Raw genomic sequence first — 17,597 nt, 5'->3', positions numbered from 1 at the left:
ATCGGAACGCGCGATGTGACCGGACTCGATGTCAGCTGGTCAGCCGGCAGCCCAGCCCAGCTGCGTGTAGCCAGCAAAGCAGCCGCATCGCGCCTTCCACCCTTTTCGACTTCATCGGTCCGTTTACTGCAGCAAGGTCGTATCAAGGCGGCATCAAGGTCGCATCAAGGTCGCATCAAGTCGTGCCAGTTTGATAAACCATCAGGCCATCTACTTGGCAGACTTGGGGCGTGAAGCAATGGCACGCGAGCCGCGCAGGGTCTGACGGGGCCGAGGCTGCGCCCAGCTGTCTCCGGCCTCCTGCATGCCGTCTTGCTCCGCAACGACTGGACGACATCATCGCCCTGGGCGTGCGCTAGACCGACAAGCTCCGCCGAGTCCACTTCTCCTCACTTGCTCTCAGCTTTGCCGTAACGATTCCAGCCGCTCTATATTTACATTGAAGGCATGATATAAAAGGCCTTCGTCCGTCACCAACTTCGATCATTCTCCACGGAAGCTGTTCTCCGCGCTTACATCTTTGTCCAACTTCCTTTGCCATCTCTTCGTCACAAGCCCCACAGTATCACCACCCAAACTACTCATCATGCCTCTCGCGGAATCGTGGACCCAATGGGAGCAAATGGCTGGTGGGCGAGCCACTCTGGGTGGCTCGGTCGAGGAGATTCGAGCGCAGTATGATGGGCTAGTGCAGGCTTTGATCCCCATGGTACGACCTGGTCTCATCACCCGGATTGCCAGCATAAGACATCGTTCCGTTGACTCCAAGGCGTAGATGCCACCACTCCCCGAGGGCTCGGATGTCGTTGAAGGCGCAGTGGACGGCGTGAAGTACCGCACTTACACCCCGAAGGAGGGCGATGGACCTTTCCCCGTTATTATTTGTAAGTGGGACCACATCATATCTTTGAATTGCTCATTGACAGTTGGGTATCCAGGGACTCATGGAGGCGGGTACATGCTCGGCAACCTCGATTCCGACGAGTTCCTCTGCCGCGTCATCGCCGAAAACACCAAAACTGCCGTTGTCAATGTTGACTACAGGCTGTCGCCGGAGGCCAAATGGCCCGCTCAGCTCGACGATTCGGTCAAAGTGTACAAATGGGTAGGTCCCGTCACGCTCAACTCACATACGGTAACGCTCACCTCTCGCCCAGGCCGTCGAGAACGCAGCCAAATTCAAAGGCGATCCAAAGAAGGTCTTCACAGGCGGCGGTTCCGCAGGCGGCGGTCTAGCCCTGCAAGTTGCCAACCAAGTCCTGCGCGATTCAAGCCTGAAACCCACCCTCAAGGGCATCATCGCCCTGGTGCCCGTCACCACGCACTACGACAACGTGCCCGCCAAGTACGCCGGCGACTACAAGTCGTACGAAGAAAACGGCAACGGCGCGCCCGTCATCGACAAAACGAGCATGGAAATCTTCTTCCGCGAAACCGGCACCGATCCCAAGGATGCGTCGGCCTTCACCATCCTCGCGACGGACAAGCACGCCGACTTCCCGCCCGTGTACTTTGCTTCGTGCGAGTTTGATCCGCTGCGCGACGATTCGAAGGTGATGGAGAAGGCGCTGCAGGAGGCGGGCGTCAAGACTAAGCATGATTATTGGCCGGGTTTCCCCCATTACTTTTGGATCTTCCCGCCTATCCCCGAGGGGCAACGTGAGTTGTTTCATTCCGTTTGCGGGTGAGAAAACACTGGCTGACTCTGCTTTAGAATTTGTGGGTAAGATGCTGGCGGGGATTGAATGGCTCAAGAGCCAGGCCTGAATTTCTCCTGAGGCGCGGCTATAAAACCAGGCACAGTGCAATTGTCCCGCCGCCGAGACATCAAAACGTATATACCGCATGATAGCTCCATCCATCTATACATATGAACCATCCCACACGGCCCCCTCTCAAACGAACGCACTCTCACGCTCTTTCGAAAGTGAAAAACGTGTCGTAGACTCAAGTCTGTCTTGGGACAAACGTAGACATGTTTACGTGAGTGACACGTCTGAACTGAAAGACACAGCCTTGTCTGAGACTTCGCCCAAGCATGTCTCATAGACCTGAATTTCCAAGGCTCTTCCCGAATCATAACATATACAAGAACCGCCTCCAAGCCTTTCTTTCTGTGCTATCACTCCATCGAATATCGACAAATCAACAGCCTCTATTGACCTGCCGAGGACATTACAACATCAAGCCATCCTCCGTACGATCCGCATTAGCCCCAACACCACCATGCCCTACACCCAGCTTCCCATCAGCACCCCTCTCTTCGCCGAGCTGACCAGGCAATGCATCTGCGTCGGAAAGGACAACAAACAGTGCACCCGAGTGCGCGAGAGCGACTTTCGGAAAAAAGAAAGCGAGGCGACCAAGCAGCACCGCGAAGGGCTCGTTCGCTCCTTGGTCCGCCATTATGCGTATTTAACCGAAGACGAGCGAGAGGGTTACGCAGAGGAACTCGCCATGCTGAGTGTGTGTCGGGGTTGTCGAAGTGATGGAAACATTGAGGTCGTAAAGACGGAGATCCTGAGGCAACGTGCGGAAGAGGAGGGACAAAACGCCAGCAGTGCCGAGAGCGTTGATGTGAAAATGAGTGATGGCGAAGCCACCCTTCCCGCCTTGCGCCCGTTGCGCAAGAGTGTTCCGCACCACCACACTGCGCCGATCCAACCACGGATGTTATCGACTACGACACCGCTGCTGGATGCGTTCCAATCGCTCAGGCTACAAAGCTCTGAGCCACCCGCAGATCGGCACGAAAGAACAGGCTGTGGAAAGACCACGCCTCTCGCAGCTCCTACTCGTATAGCTCCGACGCACAGACGGAGGTCCTCGAGAACAAGAATGGAGTCGCGAAAGGCCAAAGCAGCGCCCCAGCACCGACATGAGGGTTCACCGATGAGCCGACCTTCTCGTCAGCAAACCAAGCGCAGCCGCAACAATGCTCATACGGCGTCCGAGCATCGAATCCAGAAGACGAACGCGCCAATGCCCAAGTCGAAACGCCAACAGCACACAAGCGACTCGTCCCTCAAGTTTGTAAAAAGCATTCTCAAATGCTTTGGCAACGTGGCGTTAGAGTCTCTCACGATCTCTCGATCGGAAGATTCCAGTCAATATCGTATAGAAGCTCAGTGCTTCCATCGCAGCCACGACAATGCAGACCAGCCGTCATACGATTCGCGCAGTTTCGAAGAGCGCCGGAGGCTGCCAGGATCTCTGGCCACGGAGCGAGTGTGGTCACACCGTGATGAGACGCAATTCTAGGGTAGCCAAAGTGGGAGGATTGATTGCATGGGTTGTCGTCTTTCTTCTGGGATTGGCGTGCTCCTGATCTTTGTGGACGGCAGGATGGGTTTTGGAAGGATAGGCGATATGTCGAGGTTGTTCAAGACGATCGTGTTGGCTGCTCAAATGCGCGCTGGGGTTGTTTGGAGGTTTGATCCCGCATTGAGAAGGCCTGTCTTGTACGCGATAGATATGTCCATGAAATAGATTGTTTGGCAATCTTCCACATGGCCTTCATCCAGATTGCAAGGTCTTCGCACCATCCTGTTCGGCGTCGAGAAGGACATGCAGCCTGACAACAGCAAGAGTGGCATCCTGGTCTTTGGCGGCTTTGGCCTGTCTCAGCAACGTGGCCAAGCTGGAGAGAAGAGTGCGATGGACATGTTCGATTCGGGATTGCTGTGCCTGGAGAAAAGGGTGTTCAGGACCAAGTCGAGTAACCAGCTTATTGAGCAGGACAAATTGCTCCGTCTGTGCCTTTGACTTTCTGATGGGAAAAGCCTCGACTTCAGCATCCTCCTCTTCGTCGTCACTGTCAGAAGCGAGGGACTCAGCATCTTGAGCAGCGTTCTTGATACCAAGACTACCCTCCAGCTCTTCCAGTCGTCTCTCAACCTCCAACAGTCCTCTACCGACCATGATATCCCTTCGAACCTCCTTTCTCTCTCCCAACAGCTGTCCAACCTGCTCCGCCCTCTCCGCAACAACCTTCCTGATCCCCTCAATCTCCCTCTCAAACCCAAGCAAGCCAACTCTCACGCCCTCCACCTTCTCTTCTCCGCCTTTCAGATCTGCGCCAAGGCTCAGAAACTCTTCATAATTGTTGTTCACCAGATCGAGAAGCTCTTGATTGAGCAGTTGACTTCGCTGGCGGAGGTCGGAGCGGAGGTCTTCGAGCGTCTGATGTCGATTGCGCAGGGTGGAGAGGTATGTCTGGGAGTCGAAGTCGTCGGCTAGGAAGTCGTTGCGGGAGAGTTCGCCGGGGTAGGGGAGGTTGTCTTCATTGTCGGAGTCGCTGGGGGAGGAGCGGGCGTGGGAGGTGGGGGAATGAGGTGTGTCTGTGGCGGTATCGAGGTGGAGGGTGGCCATTGTGTCGATCTCCTCCCGCCTTGTCAGCGATGGGTGATTGAGTGGAAGATGAGGCTGCGTGGAAGTTGAAAGTCGCGGTCGATGTTTTGCATGACTCGGACAGAGCCTCACCCAGCACCGTCCTGACTCGCAGACGAATGATAAAGCCGCGGTGTCTCGTTAATCCCGAGGAGGCGACCCCTCCATTCATCATCCGCTGAGGCGAAAGTGTTTCTTCCAATGCGTAAGATCGGTCGTACATCTCCACCGACTTTATTGAAATCTCATTGCATCTTATCTTCCTAGATATCATCATCAACCCATCGATGCGCTAAGCTCCACCACACCACACCACACTCCTTCCATCAAGGTCGCAATGCCTGAACAACCCGCCAACCCCGAGCCGGCCCATCACAACATCGACTCGATGCTCTCGCGCAAGTTTGGCAAAGAAGTGGCCAACTACTTCTCCGGCAACCCACTCAATCGCGTCGGCTTCCTGCGAGAAAAGCACGACTTCCTCGACCAGGCCCTCAAACACCCCTCCACCTCTTTCTTGCCCTGCAACAACTTGCAACCCCTTGTCAAGACGGGGTACAAGACGGGCGACTACTTGCAATTCGTCAAGTATGACGAGATAAAACCCATCATTGGCGATGGGCCCTACGACTTGACCGAGAAGGAGGTGCTGGCGCGGTATAACAGCGAGCAGTACATTCCGCAGATGATCTTCCTCGGCATCGATGAGAAGGACAAGCAGGGCCTTACGTACCAAGGCAAGAACGAGTACACCGGCGCACCCTACTTCGCCATCGACGTCACTCCCAAGGCAGGAGTTAAGGATGCCTGCGAGAAGCTGATCAAAAGCCTCGAAGAGCGCGGGCTTACCTTCGCCCCAGGCCGCGTGATGGAAATCGACGCAACACACGGTAAGAGCACTCAACCTCATCGATTCAAACACTCCTATAGTATGCTAACCCCTCGCCAGCCGCCCTGTACGCCGAAGCGCGCATGCTGCTCGACTGGAACCAGCGCAACCCCTACTGCGGCGCCTGCGGCAACACCACCATGTCCGTCAACGGCGGCTTCAAGCGCGCCTGCCCGCCCAAAGACCTCGCCAAGGAGGCCAGCCAGCAGGACCGCCCGCCGTGCGTGACGAGGAACCGCATCAGCAACCTCAGCTTCCCCCGCACCGACCCCACCGTCATCATGGCCATTGTCAACTCCTCCAACACCAAAATCCTCCTCGGCAGGCAGAAGGTGTGGCCGCCGTACTGGTACTCCACTCTCGCTGGCTTCGCCGAGCCCGCTGAGAGCATTGAAGAGGCGGTGCGCCGCGAAGTCTACGAGGAGGCTGGCGTGCACGTTGGCCGAGTGGTGATTCACAGCACGCAGCCCTGGCCGTATCCCGCGAACCTCATGATTGGCGCCATCGGCCAAGCGATCCCAGAGGGCGAGACGATTGATCTCGGCAACGACCCCGAGCTGGACGATGCGAAGTGGGTGGACTTTGAAGAGCTGAAGTTCTCCTTGAAGGTGGGCACCAGTGGGCTGAGTGAAGACCCGGGCCCGGATTACAAGGAGGGCGGGCTGCGCTTGCCGCCAAGCACGGCCATTGCGCATCAATTGATGCAGGCTGCTGCGAATGGCTTCGTGACTGAGGGCGCGAAATTATAAATGAGCGAGATTTAGAAAAGTGGGTAGAGATGATGTATAGATGTCTCGATGCGGTGGATATATGATGATGTACAGGGAGAGCTGGTCTCATGGCTCTCGCTGATCTCCGAGACTGTCACTTCTACCTCCTACATAGTGCTCAGGTCCTTGGTCGGCGGACTCGCCGGACCCCTCAACTCCCCATTCAAGCTCAGCCCGGGCCCATGCGTACTGCTCAACACCACCTCATGAATATCCTTCGAAATCCGATCCGACAACACCCCAATATCCTTCTTCAACCCCTCGATAAACACGCGAATATTACTCTGCATCTCCTCGGGCGTGAAGCCCAACTGCCCAATCGCCATGCGCACCACCCCCATGCGCTCGCGGTACTCGCTCCCGCCCGCCAGTCCCCTCACCGCACTCCCCACATCCTTCACCACCGTCCCCAGCTTAGCACTAGGCATCAGCCCCCTGGGTCCCAAGATCCTCGCAACCCCCGACTTCCCTAGTTTCGCCAGACTATCCTGCTGGCAAATGCAGCGCTCAAACTCGATGCGGCCCGCTTTCACCGCGTCGAAAATCTCCTCTTCGCCTACCAGGTGGGCGCCTGCGGCTTTGGCTGCGCGCGCGTGCGCGGAGTCCGAGGGGCAGATGACGGCGATGCGTAGGTCGGTGTGTACTGGGTGCGGGAGGAGGAGGCGGTTGCGTACCACGGCGCCGTTTTTCGCTGTGCGCAGGCGGATGTGCAGGTCGTATTTGGCGCTGTTGGGCGGGCGGCCGACTTCGGCTGCGCGGAGGTATCTACCATGTGGATCAGGATTGGGTGTAGATAGATGGGGGGAAGGGGTGATGTACCTCATTGCATCTACCAGACTGAACTGTGTCACCCTCCTCAGATCAGGCTGGAGGAAGTGCGAGCGCGTTTTCCGCTTCTTTTTCGTGGTTTTTGTTGAGCCTTTCGAGGAGTCCTTTTTGCTGCGGGATTTGTTGGCATTGGAAGATTGGGCTGCTGTTCTCGCTTGTTGGAGGAAAGGAGAGGCTAGGTTTGCGCGAAAGGCGAAGGGTGTGATTATGCGGGTGGGGAGGGAGAGGAGGCATGATGGACAGTATCGTGATGAGAACGCCATTGCTGCGGGGGATTTGTGAGGCTGGCAAGAGGTAGTGTGATGGAGAAGAGGGAAGCTTGATGTTGTCCGGAAAAGATGTCGAGGTCAAGGAGCGAGTGCCGAGATTTCGCCGGACGATGACCGAAAGCCTTCTCCATTCAGCTTCCCACTACAGTATATGACCTTTTTGATGTGCAGAAACATCGTTCATTATACCTCTCACGGCACACCTAGGTAGTCGCAATGCTAGCGTAATAGTATCAAGAATGGACCATCCCATTCGCCAACGATTATGCCAGTCCTCACACCTTCTTCCCCGTCGGAATCTGAAACGCCCTCACACTCTCGCCATGCTTGAACGCACGATCGATGCGGAAATACCCCTTTCGATCAAATTGCACCACATCACCCTCCTTCAACCCCGCCACATTGCAGTCCGCCACGCACTCCGTCTTGAACTCCGTCTCCGGCGTCAGCACCTCCTCCAACTGATCATCCTCGCCCAGCTTATCCTTGTTGATCAAGAAATCAAAGTCGTACAACGTGACCGGCACAAGCTCCTGATCCGTCGAAAGCCACGTGATCTTCTTGGAAGTAGCCTTCACATCGCCCTGCAGATGCAGCTCCAGCTCCAACTCGGTGACGATCTTGTTCTCAGAGGACTTGAGCAGGTTCAAGGGGTTGAGGGAGTACGACTTCTTGCGCACAATCGCATTGCCCCAGTTCATGAGCGTAATCTCCTCGTCTTCGCCGAACGATTGCGCATCCGCTTGGTCGAGGATGATGTTCTTGCTGTACACCACCTTCTTCTTCCCGACGTCTGCATTCTTCGCGTGCAGCTCCTTCTCCTCGGTGCGCGGGGCCTCGGGCGCGCCGAAAACGGTGCAGGTGACTTTGTGGTCTCCTTCCACGGCTGTGTAGCGCGGGGCAATGGGGTCGATGAACTTCTTGTTCGTGGCCCAGAAGTTCGTCCAGTCCATGAGATTGATGTTCTTGCTTGGGCCTTGCTTGAGGATGAACTCCTGCAGAGCGGGAATTGTCATGCCGCGTCGTGCGATGCCGCGGACGGTCGCCATGCGCGGGTCGTCCCAGCCCCAGACACGGCCGGTGTCGACGAGTTTGGTGAGTTTCCGCTTGGACAGCAGGGTACGCACGAAGTTCATGCGGGAGAAGTTCCAATTGTGCACGGGGCGGAGGTTGAGGGCTGTAATGAACCACTGGTACTGGGCGTCGCGGTCATTGTACTCGGTTGTCCTGAGGGCGTGGGTGACGCCTTCGACGGAGTCGACGATGGGGCAGGCGAAGTCGTAGGTGGGGTAGATGTTCCACTTGCTTCCGGTGCGGTGGTGTGGTTGCGGGTTGCAGCGGTAGATGACGGGGTCGCGCATGGCGCCGTTGTTGCTGCTCATGTCGATCTTGGCGCGGATGAACCATTTCGTGCCCTCCTGGCTGCCCTTCTTCATCTCCTCGAAATGGGCTAGGCTGTCCTCCGCGGAGTCGTTGCGGTGCGAGCTCTCGATCCTCTTCTCGCGCTCTGTTCGTAGTTGCTCTTGAGGAGTGTCGTCGGCGTAGGCCTTGCCGTCTTTGATCATCTTAATGCAAAGCTCATACAGCTCCTGGAAGTAGTCGCTCGTGTAAGTGACTTGATCGTATTTGACGCCCAAGAGATGACAGTCCTCGAGGATAGCATCCTGATACTCCTGCTTCTCCTTGGTAGGGTTGGTGTCGTCGAAGCGGACAATCATCTTGCCATTGTACTTCTCATGCGCAAAGTAGTAATTCAGATACGCCGCCTTGGCGTGTCCGATGTGCAGATAACCGGACGGCTCGGGAGGGAACCTGGTCACAACGCCCTTCTCAACATCTGGAAGACCAATGTCATAGCTCGCACCCGCGTCTTTGGCCACCGGGGTCCGCACGGGAAGTTCAACAGCAGGATGGGCGCTCTCCGAGATGAAGTTGAACCATCTCGCCACGTTGATCATCCGGCCGCTTTTGATGAAGGCAGAGTTGGCGACATTGTTGGCCTTGAGAGTCGTCCAGACAGTCGTGTCCGCGTCGGTCAATTGGTAGCCGACAATGTACGAGCGCAGGGTGAGATGAGCATCCAGTTCAGCCAAAGGGCCCTCGACCTGTTTGGGATTTGTGGCCTTCAGCGCCTCGGCGCGTTTCTTCCATTCGGCGATTTGGGCATCCATAATTCTTAGCAGCTCAGCAAATTGTAATCTCGAGTTACAAGAAGTTTTATTTGAATGAGTCGTTCACTCACGAGTCCAGTCACAGGGAGGCTCATAAAAATTGGCTGAAGATTGCAAGGCTTGGTCTTGGCATTCGGTAAACCTTCCTGTTCAGGCTCGTTACTCTAAATCCTCTCGCGCCTGAACTTTTGAACTGCACCTTTGACGACACCAAGATTCCTTTCTCCATACCGTCGAGGAAGCGAGATCGAGATGGCGCTCTCCGGTGCCAGACCCTCGATCGCCAACGCTCTACCGAAACCGAAATACAGCGGCGAAGAGGAGGAGCTGCCAGCACACACTCAACAAAAAGGCCCCCGCGTGATCGATTCCCGCGACCTCGAATCTTCTCAGCTGGTCGTCAAGCGATCCGGGCCACCTCCCTATGGCCAACGATCAGGATGGAGGCCGCGAGGAGCAGAGGACTTTGGAGATGGCGGCGCTTTCCCGGAGATCCCCGTGGCTCAGTACCCGCTAGATTTGGGCCGGAAAGGCGCATCTGCTTCCTCTAATGCACTGGCGATACAAGTGGACGGGGATGGCATGGTCAAGTACGACGCCATTGCACGGAGAGGCCACAGTGATAGCCGCGTCATCCACGCCAGCTTCAAAGATCTCATCCCCCTTCGGCAACGCGCAGATGTGGGTGAACTCAGCTTGGACAAACCCACGGAAGAAGAGGAGCAAGAGACCAAAGAGCGTACGCAAAAGGCGCTACAAGCCCTCGTCAGCGGGACTTTGGCCGCGCAAAAGCCGAAGAATGTCAAGGGCACGACTCGACCGGAGCCTACTTTTGTACGCTACACGCCAGCGAATCAGATGGGGGATACGAGCAAGAAGCAAGACCGGATTATGAAGATTGTACAACGACAGCAAGATCCTATGGAGCCGCCGAAACACAAGATCAAGAAGATCCCGAGAGGCCCACCATCACCGCCTCCGCCCGTCATGCACTCTCCCCCTCGCAAATTGACCGCAGAGGACCAAGAAGCGTGGAGGATCCCTCCGCCAATTTCGAACTGGAAAAATCCCAAGGGTTACACTGTTCCTCTTGATAAGCGGTTGGCTGCGGATGGAAGAGGACTACAAGATGTTACCATCAATGACAAGTTTGCGCAATTCTCGGAAGCCCTGCATGTCGCCGATCGTCACGCCAGAGAAGAGGTGTCACAGAGACAGCGCATGCAACAGCGGTTGGCAGAGAAGGAGAAGGAAGAGAAAGAAGAATCTCTTCGCTTGATGGCGCAAAAAGCAAGAGAGCAACGAGAAGCAGACCGCCAGCCTCGACAAGACTCTCGCTCTCGCAGTCGCTCCCGCGATAGTCGGAGCTCCTACTCTTCCGGCTCCCGTTCACGCAGCTCCAGTCCCGATGACCGCAAGCGTGATCGATCTTCGGATGCAGACAGAACGGAGCGACAACAAGCGCGTGCCGACCGGCGTCGCGAAGCGCAGCGCGAAATGAGGCAGAAGAACATGGGCCATGAACGCCGCTTGCAGATGATGGCGCGCGATCAAAATCGAGACATCTCGGAAAAGGTGGCTCTCGGTCTGGCCAAGCCGACGCAGAACAAAGAAGCCATGTACGACTCGCGACTGTTCAATCAATCCTCGGGCTTTGCGGCAGGCTTCAACGAAGATCAAGCTTACGACAAGCCGCTCTTCGCGGACAGAGATGCGCTGAACAGCATCTACCGGCCGGGCGTTGGGGACGACGATGAGGATGATGGAGGCGAGACGATGGAGAAGATCCAGAGTACGAAGCGATTTGAGACGTTGGGGCGAGCGCCGAAAGAAGGCTTCAAGGGGACGGAGGCGACGGAGGGGAGAAGTGGGCCGGTGATGTTTGAGAGGGACCGAGGAGGCGGTGCGCCCGCTGCTGCTGGCAGTGGAGGCGGAGAGGATCCGTTTGGTGTAGATGCGATGATTCAGGAGGCTGCGAAGGGGGCGAACAAGGGAAAGAGAGCTTCGCGTGGAGATGAAGAGGATGAAGATCGGGGAGGGAGTAGAGGGAAGAGGGCTAGAGTTGACGATGATGAATGAGGTTGGCGTCAGAATTCGGAACCCTTCAGAGACATCAACACGACATTCAAACAATGCGAGCGAGTATCTACGAACCTGCCCTCGAGAGCCATCTGCGATTCCCCAAACAAGGAGATCTTAGGTCAAGTATTCACAGGTGTCTTCCCGCCATCCCTCTATGACATCGCCCGTTTCACAAACCTCACTTCCCGACTTGCTGCGTTTGTCACCCTAGCTTCACAGACATCATTCACAGAAGTCTCTCCAACACAAGTCCACAGTTAAGGATGAAACCTTCAACAATGGACTCGCTCAATCCCATCGACCATCCTGCCTTCTCGCCCTCGTGGCCTTCCACTGCGACAACCGCTCCCATCACCGCGAGCCGCGTCGCCGATGAAACGAGCGTGACTGGTGCAAGCTCACTGCTCAAACACTCTCAACACGACATCACTACCCTCACTCAGGGTGTTCAACCAACGAACGAAATGTCGACGAATGTCTTCACCACCCCGGCGTCCTCTCCCACCTCAACCGCAACAACAGCCCCCACACACGACCAACACGCGAAGTTGAAACTCGGCGCCGACCTTCCTCAACTACCCGGCTGGATCGCAGGCATGCTCACAGGCATCTTCTCCTTCCTGTTCGTCGTGGCGTTCATGCTGCTCCTCGCGCAAATCTGGCCGAGCTTCGACTTCTTCGGCAGAGCGAACAGGCGCCGCTACAGAACGGGTGAATACGCGAGGATTGAGCGGGAGGAGGACAGTGACGAGGAAAATGAAGGAGGAGGAGACGGGGCAATGAGCTCTACTACTGGCGTCCGCAGGTCTGCTGTCGATGGCGCAGACACGGCGGAGGGCAGGAAGCAGTTGAGGCAGCGCAGACCTACTTTATCTATTGATACGAGCGGCGTGTATTACGGGTTGGGCATTGCTGTGCACGGCGAGAGCAGCGCGGTGAAGACGAAGCACGTTCGAAAGCGAGTGTCGTATGATGCGGACGCGCTTCGCGTGAAGTCGGGAAAGGAGAAGGGAGCGGCTTTCACGGCCCCGCTGCCTGCTACCCGGACCATTGATGAGGCGGGCTGTGGTTCGGCGGTGGCGGTGGAAGTGGAGAGTGGACTTCTGAGCGGCTGTGCCGACGAAGATGGAGAGGGGAGAACCACTTCATCTTCGCGCGCAGTGTCGAGTGCGCCTGCTCACCACTCGGCTGGGATGTCTTCGAAGGGAAGCGCGGTCCTCGAGAAGCTCAATGCGGGTGTCTACTTTGTTGCGGACAGGTTGTCCAGGACTTTCTACGATGCTGTGGAGGAGCCGGAGGAGGGATTGCTGTTGCCGGTGCACAATGAGGAGAGGGAGACGGCGTTGGTGGCGGGAGGGTTTGTCTCGTAGCAAGAGGGGAGTTGAGGCGCGTGAGGGAAACAGGGCTGAGGATGCGTTGCAGCTAAGACTCGTACACGCTCACTCGCGCGAACATGAGACGAGAAGTCGCGTCCAGGAATACTGCGTGTGAGCAAGTATCTTTCGCGAGTCTGATTGATTGAGAGCGAGTACCGATAGGATGAGAAACACAACGTCGTTCCAGCTGCACGTCAGGCCTTGCCATGCGCCACAACAAAAATACCTCGAAAATGACGCGGTCGAGAACACACCAGACACAATCGAGTCTCCAAGCTTTGCATGACACAAATGGCACACCAGCGTAGCCAACATGAGACACACGTGAAGTGAGCGAAGCAGCCATCACGTCCGAATGGAGAAGGAGGGGCGGCAGCGGCAGGCGCGACGCGGCAACGCGCGGGCACGAAATGTTTGGTTCGCGCCGTCACACGTCCCGCGCGCGTCGTGGTCGTGCCGGGCGTGCGTGCGTGCATGCATTAGACCGGCTTCGTTACCTCTCCAACTTCGCCCATTTACCATTCATTCCTCCCTTGCTACGCACGGGTGCGAAGAGTCTGTGCGTGCAGATCGAGGCCGTGGGCAGAGTGAGGGAAGTGGCTCCATTCCTCCGTCTGTCCAACTCTCTTCCTCTCTCTACTGCTTCTTCCTTTTCTCGCGCATTGCTGCACGACGACTGCTGCTATTGCCTCCCTCCTACGCTGCAGTAGAAGCGTGTGCCTTGCTAGACGGTTAACTTCATTCTGAACGAGTCCATCATCGTCTTTGCCCACTTCCGACGCGTCCAAGGCGTGTCAATCGTCGGCAATCATGGCGACTCACGCTCCTTTACCAAGAGTGCCATTTGCTCCCCTCGACAACTCGCGTCTGCAACATCTTGCCAGCGCGAAAAACCGCCAGAATGGTAAGAATTACCAATAAAGACCTCCCAGCATTTTTGCACGGAGTGCTCACCCCACGTCTGCAGGTCATTTGGCGAAGTCAAACCTCGACATCAAAGCAAACGCCGCACCTCCTTCCAAAACCGCCTCAGTCTTCTCTCCCCCCAAACGCTCCTTCGACTCTTCCACCTTCGACGACTTTGACGGCGAGAACGTCGACCCTGCCTCGCTTTGCTCGCCGTCCAAGAAAAGCAAGAACGACGTGCTGCAGAAGCCCTTCAACCCTTTCACCTTCTCTCCCTCGAAGCTGTCATCCATGCCTCCTCCATCCACCATCCCCTCTCGCCTTACCGCAACGCCGGTCAGAGCCAACATGTCTTCTCCTCGGGCCCCATTGACAGCTCCTGCTGGTCGCTCTCCAAAACGCAAACTCTCCACGCCGTTGAACAACAAGACCCGTCGCATCTCGGCTCCCTTTGGCCGCATCGACCCTCCGTTCTCAATCTCCTCGCGCACTAGCAATGACGCCAGTCTTCCCTTCAGCCTCGACGCTGCTCTCAATGGCACCTTCTCCAAATCCTCCCCTGCCGTTGCCGCTCCCAAACACGCCCGGACTCGCAGCGGCGCCACGATCCAGGAAAGCATGCCGCGCAACTGGTTCTTCGACATCTACGAAGACACGCCCGAGGAGGAAGCCGGCAATTTGATGGAGCACAGCACGCTCACCCTCGACTTGAGCTCGGATGAGGAGAGTGGATTGAAGGCGAAGGATGACCGAGGCAAGGAGAACACGCCGCCGGAGGGCTACGATGCTCCCACTGCCTCTCGCGCGACTGTCACTACTGCTGCTGCTCCTCTTACCGGCCCGACGCGTGTGAAGAAGGTCGACATCATCCGCAAGAAGGTCGTTGTGGATGATATGGACGACGGTCAACGCTCGCCGCTCTCCGACCTGGAGACCGAGGACTTCATCCCCGAGGGCCTCGACAAAGACTCTCACGTGGTCGTCGACGCGACGCCCGAGAAGCAGTCAACCACCGCCACCACACTCGACATGAGCAATCTATTCGCCGCGCCACTGCCCTTCGCTGCTGGCTCGGGCAAGAAGGCACGCGCAACGTCAACGCCTTCTAAGAGGGGCCTGTTCGACCTGCCCGTCGTCAGCGCTGATGGAGACGTCAAGGGCGATATCATTGTGTGGGAGGATAGCCCGGCGTCTGTACGGTCGATGTTGCCATTCCCTGCTAGCGAGCCCCTCGGGACATCGACGAAGGGCGAGGTGGCAGATGAGAACACTCGACCTTGAAGTCTGTGAGGATGTAGTGATGCTGGATACCTGGTGTTGTCTACTGCTGCCTGGACTGGTTGTTTGTGCTCGGGTTGGGTGTTTTTTCATCTGGAGTTCAAGGATGGAGAAGGGGCGGGACTGCGCTGCGTACTTCTTTACCTTTCCTTACTACCATAGTCGCGGTCGTTTGCCCGACCAAACTCATCCAACGTTACTGTTTGTGATGCCTTTCTCTTTCACCCGTTAGCAACCATCCGCACGCCAGGTCAAAGACACCAAGGTGAAAAGCAACTAAAACAAAACGAGGCTCTCCCAATCCCACCAATCACTGCTATTTGTCACCCTCGCCACTAGCGATCTCTGCTCATGGTTGGTCTGGATCACCGGATCCGCGCCTCACCAATGCGGGGCTCAATGGAAGTTTCTCAGGCAATACCCCACTGACGTCGTTTAGTGTTTGTGGGGGGGAGGGTCCAGAAGGTATAACAAAAAGGAGGGGTTTGCGATCTCTTTTCCTCCCTCCTCTCACGCCTACAACCCTCTCTTTACGAAAACTCATTTACCACCTTTTACCTGAACAACAGCATCAACATCCGCCACCATGGTTCTCGAAATCTACCTCGACCCGTGCACCATCAACAGCCGCAAAGTGCTGGCCGGGCTCGACCTAATGAACGTCGACTACAACTACCACTTCATCTCCTTCTTCGAGGGCAAGCAAAAGGACCCGGAGTACGTGAAGAACATCAACCCGTCGGCGACCGTGCCCGCGGCCAAGGACGGCGACTGCCTCATCACCGAATCCAACGCCATCCTCGCCTACGCCGCCGACACCGTCAACTCCCCCGCCTACCCCAAAGACCTCAAGCAGCGCGCCCAGGTCAACCGCTGGCTGCTGTGGGAGGCGTCCGTCTGGTTCTCTAGCTGCTACGTCTACCTCGTGCAGGAGGTCGTGCAGCCGCTGCTGGGCAACAAGGCCGACCAGTCCGTCATTGACGGCGAGTCCGAGCGTTTCCACAAGCTCGCCACCATTCTCGACGACCAGCTCGGCAAGACCAAGTGGTTGGCCGGCGATGAGGTGACGATTGCCGATATTGCGGTCATGTCGCCTGCGCATTTGCACAAGGCGAGCAAGCTGCCGCTGGAGAAGTATCCCAATGTGACGCGATGGATTGGTCAGGTGGAGGCGCTGCCTGCGTGGCAGAAGACGCAGGGCGCGGTGGAGAAGGCCTTGTTGCCTGGCAAGGTGAGTTAACTTCTTTCGATCGTGCAAGGGGCATTTACTAAGCATTGAGATACAGTCGTGATTTAAACGCCACAGCCTCGTTGAATCCTGCTCGAAATACGAGTGTAGTACAGTTTGCATAGTCTACAGTATGATCAGAAGTCCAACCAGTGTCTACAGTCTTTGTTTGACCAGTACGTCGTCTGTCCTCGGCGAATCGTACGGACCCTATAATGCCTTGCAATCCATATTGCTCGGTCGGTAATGCCGGCTATACCACATCGACGCGAATGTTCGAGACTCGCTCGGCCTCTTGCGTCATTTCCGTCGGACCGACCACTCATATGCGGCTCTCAACCACCGATCGAGCGTGGCGAATAAGTATCTCGACACCTCTCTGCTCTCTCCCTCTCACCTCTCCTGTCCATTTCTTTTGTCCCTCGCGCCAACCACACCTATTCACTCATACACCGCCGCAACCATGTCGACCAACATCGATGCCCCGGGCGCCGCGAAGCCCCAAGTCAAAGCGACCTTCAACTACACCAAAGACGTCACGCCCAAGCTCACCGAGCTCTACTTCTACGAAGACGAAAAAGCAAACCACATCCACGAGCCGGGCGACGACACGCAAGAGATGTCGGTGTGGAATGGGTGGGATCAAGCAGACAAGTTCAGCGTGGACAAGCAAGGGTTCGCCATCGACGACTTCACCACCGACTTCCCGCGCGAGAAGTGGCAGGACGAGGACCTGGTGCGCGAGAAATTCTACCCCGAGATCGTCGAGTTCCTCAAGAAGACGCAGGGCGCGAAGCGCGTGCTCGTCTTTGATCATACGATTCGCACCAAGGGCAATGCGGCGAAGAAACTGACGCAGGAGACGAATACGTCGCAGCGCGCGCCCGTGTCTCTTGTCCACTGCGACTACACCGCCGAGTCCGGGCCGGTGCGCGTGCGGCAGCTGCTGGCGGACGAGGCGGAGGAGCTGCTGTCGCGCCGCGTCGCCTTCTTCAACGTGTGGAAGCCGCTGAACAAAGTCGAGGAGAACCCGCTGGCCATGTGCGACATTACGTCCTCGCCGACCGACGACTTTTTCAAGCTGTACTTGCGGTATCGCGATCGCACGGGCGAGAACTATGTGATGCGACACAACCCCAATCACAAGTGGTATTACTTCCCGGATATGACGCCGGACAAGGTCATTACGCTCAAGACGTATGAGTCGGATCCGAAGCGCGCGCAGTTTGTGGGCCACAGTGCTTTCAATGATCCCACGAGTCCCGAGGGCGTGCCGTATAGGGAGAGCGTGGAGATTCGGACAATCGCATTCTTCTGAGGGTGAGGATCGATTTGCCATTGGAGATTTGTTCGAGTTGGTAGAAGGTGTAGCGTTTGTTAGCGTCTTGAAATAGTTTCAGCAACACCTGTT

General features: G+C 56.6%; 10 protein-coding genes across 10 annotated transcripts; 7 read left to right on the top strand and 3 right to left on the bottom strand.

Annotated features, from left to right (window-relative positions):
* The first annotated feature begins 333 nt into the window (after nucleotides 1–333).
* BDY17DRAFT_297728 (Alpha/Beta hydrolase protein) lies at nucleotides 334–1,882 on the top strand. Its single transcript, XM_033733636.1, has 5 exons — nucleotides 334–709; nucleotides 776–884; nucleotides 939–1,105; nucleotides 1,158–1,659; nucleotides 1,715–1,882. The coding sequence occupies exons 1-5, from the start codon at nucleotides 587–589 to the stop codon at nucleotides 1,765–1,767; spliced, it is 954 nt and encodes a 317-aa protein (XP_033590183.1). The 5' UTR covers nucleotides 334–586; the 3' UTR covers nucleotides 1,768–1,882.
* A 344-nt stretch (nucleotides 1,883–2,226) lies between these two features.
* On the top strand, nucleotides 2,227–3,261 carry BDY17DRAFT_310587 (uncharacterized protein; the record flags this gene model as incomplete). Its single annotated transcript, XM_033735454.1, has 1 exon — nucleotides 2,227–3,261. The coding sequence occupies one exon, from the start codon at nucleotides 2,227–2,229 to the stop codon at nucleotides 3,259–3,261; it is 1,035 nt and encodes a 344-aa protein (XP_033590182.1).
* Nucleotides 3,262–3,516: 255 nt separating this feature from the next.
* Nucleotides 3,517–4,371, bottom strand: BDY17DRAFT_324333 (oligomeric golgi complex component, COG2-domain-containing protein; the record flags this gene model as incomplete). The annotated part of the gene is made up of 1 exon (XM_033737171.1): nucleotides 3,517–4,371. The coding sequence occupies one exon, from the start codon at nucleotides 4,369–4,371 to the stop codon at nucleotides 3,517–3,519; it is 855 nt and encodes a 284-aa protein (XP_033590181.1).
* Nucleotides 4,372–4,569: 198 nt separating this feature from the next.
* On the top strand, nucleotides 4,570–6,060 carry BDY17DRAFT_297724 (NUDIX hydrolase domain-like protein). Its single transcript, XM_033733635.1, has 2 exons — nucleotides 4,570–5,279; nucleotides 5,339–6,060. Exons 1-2 carry the CDS (start codon nucleotides 4,727–4,729, stop codon nucleotides 6,025–6,027), a joined length of 1,242 nt encoding a protein of 413 aa, XP_033590180.1. The 5' UTR covers nucleotides 4,570–4,726; the 3' UTR covers nucleotides 6,028–6,060.
* Nucleotides 6,061–6,155: 95 nt separating this feature from the next.
* On the bottom strand, nucleotides 6,156–7,139 carry BDY17DRAFT_250516 (ribosomal protein L1-like protein; the record flags this gene model as incomplete). The annotated part of the gene is made up of 2 exons (XM_033731070.1): nucleotides 6,156–6,813; nucleotides 6,868–7,139. 2 exons carry the CDS (start codon nucleotides 7,137–7,139, stop codon nucleotides 6,156–6,158), a joined length of 930 nt encoding a protein of 309 aa, XP_033590179.1.
* Nucleotides 7,140–7,205: 66 nt separating this feature from the next.
* Nucleotides 7,206–9,388, bottom strand: BDY17DRAFT_297722 (glutamyl-tRNA synthetase). Its single transcript, XM_033733634.1, has one exon. It carries the CDS (start codon nucleotides 9,314–9,316, stop codon nucleotides 7,421–7,423), a length of 1,896 nt encoding a protein of 631 aa, XP_033590178.1. The 5' UTR covers nucleotides 9,317–9,388; the 3' UTR covers nucleotides 7,206–7,420.
* Nucleotides 9,389–9,568: 180 nt separating this feature from the next.
* On the top strand, nucleotides 9,569–11,395 carry BDY17DRAFT_250806 (SKIP/SNW domain-containing protein; the record flags this gene model as incomplete). The annotated part of the gene is made up of 2 exons (XM_033731107.1): nucleotides 9,569–10,676; nucleotides 10,758–11,395. 2 exons carry the CDS (start codon nucleotides 9,569–9,571, stop codon nucleotides 11,393–11,395), a joined length of 1,746 nt encoding a protein of 581 aa, XP_033590177.1.
* Nucleotides 11,396–11,528: 133 nt separating this feature from the next.
* Nucleotides 11,529–12,794, top strand: BDY17DRAFT_151045 (uncharacterized protein). The gene has a single exon (XM_033729625.1). The coding sequence runs from the start codon at nucleotides 11,662–11,664 to the stop codon at nucleotides 12,766–12,768; it is 1,107 nt and encodes a 368-aa protein (XP_033590176.1). The 5' UTR covers nucleotides 11,529–11,661; the 3' UTR covers nucleotides 12,769–12,794.
* Nucleotides 12,795–13,268: 474 nt separating this feature from the next.
* On the top strand, nucleotides 13,269–15,363 carry BDY17DRAFT_297720 (uncharacterized protein). Its single transcript, XM_033733633.1, has 2 exons — nucleotides 13,269–13,678; nucleotides 13,742–15,363. Exons 1-2 carry the CDS (start codon nucleotides 13,585–13,587, stop codon nucleotides 14,959–14,961), a joined length of 1,314 nt encoding a protein of 437 aa, XP_033590175.1. The 5' UTR covers nucleotides 13,269–13,584; the 3' UTR covers nucleotides 14,962–15,363.
* Nucleotides 15,364–15,544: 181 nt separating this feature from the next.
* On the top strand, nucleotides 15,545–17,504 carry BDY17DRAFT_250106 (uncharacterized protein; the record flags this gene model as incomplete). Its single annotated transcript, XM_033731033.1, has 2 exons — nucleotides 15,545–16,189; nucleotides 16,686–17,504. 2 exons carry the CDS (start codon nucleotides 15,545–15,547, stop codon nucleotides 17,502–17,504), a joined length of 1,464 nt encoding a protein of 487 aa, XP_033590174.1.
* Nucleotides 17,505–17,597: the final 93 nt, after the last annotated feature.

This window comes from Neohortaea acidophila (assembly GCF_010093505.1).
Source record: "Neohortaea acidophila strain CBS 113389 unplaced genomic scaffold BDY17scaffold_5, whole genome shotgun sequence".
Classification (NCBI taxonomy): domain Eukaryota; kingdom Fungi; phylum Ascomycota; class Dothideomycetes; order Mycosphaerellales; family Teratosphaeriaceae; genus Neohortaea; species Neohortaea acidophila.
The sequence above is the reverse complement of the archived record's forward strand: the minus strand, read 5'-3'. Positions and strand labels throughout refer to the sequence as shown.